Source organism: Rhea americana, unplaced genomic scaffold, assembly GCF_003343005.1.
Source record: "Rhea americana isolate MKP2758 unplaced genomic scaffold, rheAme1 scaffold_249, whole genome shotgun sequence".
Lineage (NCBI taxonomy): Eukaryota > Metazoa > Chordata > Aves > Rheiformes > Rheidae > Rhea > Rhea americana.
In genome coordinates this window covers 4,644-8,411 of record NW_028186367.1, presented here as the reverse complement: position 1 = coordinate 8,411, position 3,768 = coordinate 4,644, and the positions used below count along the sequence as shown (strand labels likewise).

Here is a 3,768-nt window from a genome sequence, read left to right as displayed (position 1 = left end):
CGCTTACCCTGCATGCTGCTGACGGCCGTGTGCGCCGGCGGCCCGCCGGGGCCCGGCGTGCTGCTCCCGCTGCCGGAGCCGGAGCCGCTGCTGGGGCTCGGAGTCGCCATTGTGTGCGCCAGACGCGGAGCAGCGCGGAGGCTGCAATGCAGCAGGGACCCTCCCAGGCAGGACACCTAGAGCCCCGACTCCGTATAGCAGGCGCCGGAGCCTCCCCGTCCGTCTGTCCGCCCCCGGGCTGGGGCTCCCGCTTAACCCCTCCCAGGCAGGACACCTACAGCCCCGGCTCCGTATAGCAGGCGCCTCGGCTCCGCGCGGCGGCGGGGCCGGCGGGCCGCAGCCTTCCCGCGGCAGGGCGGCAGCTGCTGGGCCGGGCCGGGCCGGGCCGGGCCGGGGCCTGACCCCATGGCCGGGCTCCCCCCTCCTCCCCCCCAGGCCTGCAGGCGCCCTCTGCCTAAGGCCGGGCCCCCAGCCCCCTCGCTGCCACCCCTTCGCTGTGCCCCTCAAGCAGGCCCGTTGCCCTCGTGCCCATGGCCAGGGCACCGAGGCGCTCCGGCTGCAGGAGGGAGCTCTGCCSTCCTGGGCGCCACTGGAGCGCCTCTGGCCACGCCGTGCTCTCTTTCGCCCTGGCTGGCAGTGCCCCCCACCCCAACTCCCCCAATGAGGCGGTAATCCGGGACTTGGACCCTGCTTTCTCCGCTCCTGGCCCCTGCCGTGGCACCCTCTACCTTGCCTGCTGCACCGCCTTACCTTGGTGTCCACCTGCTTTCTCACACCGCGCTCCTGAGCACGGGCATGGCAGCACGAGGCAGCATCTCCCGCTCCCTCCGCGGCCAACCCCTTTTGGATCATCTCCTTCCACATCTCCCTTGTGTCGTGCTGAGGGCCCGGCAGGGCGATGACATGTCCTTGTCCGTGTTTTGTCCTTGGCCTTGGGGGTGCCCAGTCCTCTCCTCCAGCTCCCAGCTTGGTGCTCAGTGAGGCCCTTTGAGGGCTGACAGTTTGTCCAAGCAGTTTTATCACGTTTCTCATCTCCACCCCGGATTTTTTCCTCTCACACAAGCAGCTACTTTCAAACTTGTTTTTTCATGGTTTATTGGAAGCCCTCTCCCTAACCGCCACAAAGCATCACTTAGCTCGTTGTTTCTCCACGATACCCAAGGCATCATCCCCTTTCTGCTACCATCAGGCTCCTCATCCTTACCATTTTCTCCCACTGGACTCTGCTGTTCATTCCAGCACATTTTCTCTGCCTTGTTTCTGATGCTACCTCTAGCTCCAGCTAACCTGCAGCCTTAGTCTTAGGGGCAGTATATGCCAGCGATTAGAGCAAGAGATRTGGGCTCTCTTCCCAACCCATTGCATGGCTTGGACAAGGCCATTCATTTACAGGAGTCCTTGTTTTCTCATTTGTCGAACAGAAATAATAATACCAGTCACCTTTGTAAACTGAGATTCACTGATGAAAGAGCTGGATATCTGAGAGCTAGATAGCAGCATTTAAATTCTTTCTCTGTTCCTCTTTTGCCCAGGCTTCGCAATGCCTCTTGTGAAGGTGATGATAGAGCAAAAATCCTCCAGCCCTTGACTTGTATCAGATGTACTTCTGAAAGTTGCCTGACTGGTTAGCCTTTGTACTCCTGCAAATGCGAAGAGGAAGAAAAAGAAAGGGAATGGTCAGAAAGGAAACCAGAATTGAGGGAGACTAAGGACAAAACAGGAAGAAGGAATCACTGGGGGATAAGAAATGACTGCTGTTTGGAAGAGCAAAGAACTACCTGGGCGGAGGGGAGCTGTCTCTGCTCTTGAGCTTCATGTTTTTCTTTTTCCCCTGGCTCTTCCTGTTAAGGCGAGTGTTTTCCTTTTCTCATATGCTTAGAGCTTGGGAAAATAACTCCAGGGTAAGTCTGTCTCCCTTCCAGGAGTCTTCTGGTTTCCCTGCTCAGCCTGCATGCACAGGACTGTGCAGGAGATGCAGAGAGGCAGCCAAGCTGGGCCAACACACTTTTATTCAAGAGGGTGGGCCCACAGACACAGAAGGAGCCTGGCCTTCTGCCTGAACCTTGCTCTCCAGGGCATAGTGCCTGTTCTGCAGAGTGAGAGCGTACATAAAGCTCACCTTTATCAGGCGGTGCGAGAAGAGGACAGAGCTGGTCCTGACCATATCCGTCTTTTTGCTCCTTCCTCCTCACCCCTTCTAATACAGAGAGGTCAGCCGCCTCCTCCTCCTCACAGTCATGCCAGCTTCATTTCACCTTGGCCAAATACCATTCCCTCTCCTCACACACTTGGGCCAAAATCCTACGAACCTGTTTGCTGGATTTGATCTTAGATTGCTACCCTAGGCCATCCCACCCTGTCCTCTGCTTCCTTTAGGGACTTTGGCAACTCTTTCAAAGCTCTCTCTGTGTGTCCTCCACCTCTCCTGTTGGAGAGAACTCAGAAGCTCCCTTATACAGCGCTTTCCACAAAAACAGGCCTTACCAAATGTGCTCCGCTTGAGTACCACTGTTGGTATCAGTCAGTGCTGCAAACCAACATCGCAACTTGGCACAGTCTGCGATACAGGCCACAGACCTCACTGTATGCAGCCGTTCAAGCACGTATGTCCAGGAGAAGGCTATGCCTTTACCTTCTCCTCCCAAATTCCAATACAGGACACCTCATCCCCTTGCACAATGTAAGATGCCATCTCTAATGTTGCACAATGTAAGATGCCTCACCTACCTAATACCAGGGAGCAGCAAGGAAGGCTGCTTCTCAAGGAAGGAGATGCAGGAGCCTAACATGATAACAAGGCAGACAGGGCAAGGGCCCAGTCCTGAGCAAGGCAAGCAGAGCACGTCCTATGGCAGTAACCAGATTCAGCTGAAACATGCCTCTAGCTCCACAACCTTTCTTTCTTTTTCCTCTCTTACACGTTCTCTTTTCCCCCAACAAAGAATGCTGGTCCAAAGCTGGGGTCATGCAGGCTACAATAGAGAAAGACCAATGACTGCTGTCAAATACCAACAGAAGCTGACAGCTGGCTTCCACCTCTACTTCATGCCACCTAGCTGTGGATTGCTTACAGTTTAGTACAAATTACACAGTTTATCCTTTCTACCCCTGCAGATCTGGGAGGATCAACAATATCTGTCCTGACAGGTGTTTGTGAAACATGTTCTCAAAGACCTCCAGTGATGGAGATTGTAACATCCCCGCAGAAATTGGTTCTGGTATGCCACTATCCTGACACTCAGAACAGTATCCTAAAGCCTAATGTAACCTGATGAAACCTATTAGATCCTGTCACGGTCACTATGGTCATGGAAGACATGTTTCCCTTCCTTGTAGTCACCTCTTGGGCACCTCATGACTGTTACATTTCCCTTCAGTGCCTCACTCCAAACAACCCAATTCTTTCAGCCTTTCTTCATGTTCTCTAGGCCTCTCTGTAGTCTCACCAACCTCCTTTGGCTTTCTTCTGTTGATCTGCATTTTATGAAGTACAGTGTCCCTAACTGGACACACTACTCTGTCTACGCTCTCTTGTCTTGGAGGCAACGGTCTTGTTTATGTGCTCCAGAATGGTGTTTTCCTTTTCTATTGCTAGTGTCTAGCTTGCGGTCCAGTATAACTTGGACTCTTTTTTTGAAAACAAAACAAAACAGAACAAAACAAAACAAAAACATTTCATCCAGCTAGTTGTTGCCTCACTCATACTTGTGTTGCTGACTGTTCCTAAAGGTAATGCTTGAAGTGGTACCTGTTGAACTTTGTGCTGTA

General features: G+C 53.5%; 1 protein-coding gene across 3 annotated transcripts in view; it reads right to left on the bottom strand.

Moving 5' to 3' along the window:
- Positions 1 to 188, bottom strand: part of MAP2K4 (mitogen-activated protein kinase kinase 4) — a 104,680-nt gene extending 104,492 nt beyond the window's left edge. For all 3 annotated transcript variants that reach the window (XM_085306843.1, XM_085306839.1, XM_085306842.1), the window contains exon 1: positions 8 to 188. In XM_085306843.1, coding sequence (XP_085162969.1) covers positions 8 to 110 — 103 coding nt within the window. In that variant the 5' untranslated portion in view covers positions 111 to 188. The remainder of the gene's footprint in view (positions 1 to 7) is intronic.
- Positions 189 to 3,768: the final 3,580 nt, after the last annotated feature.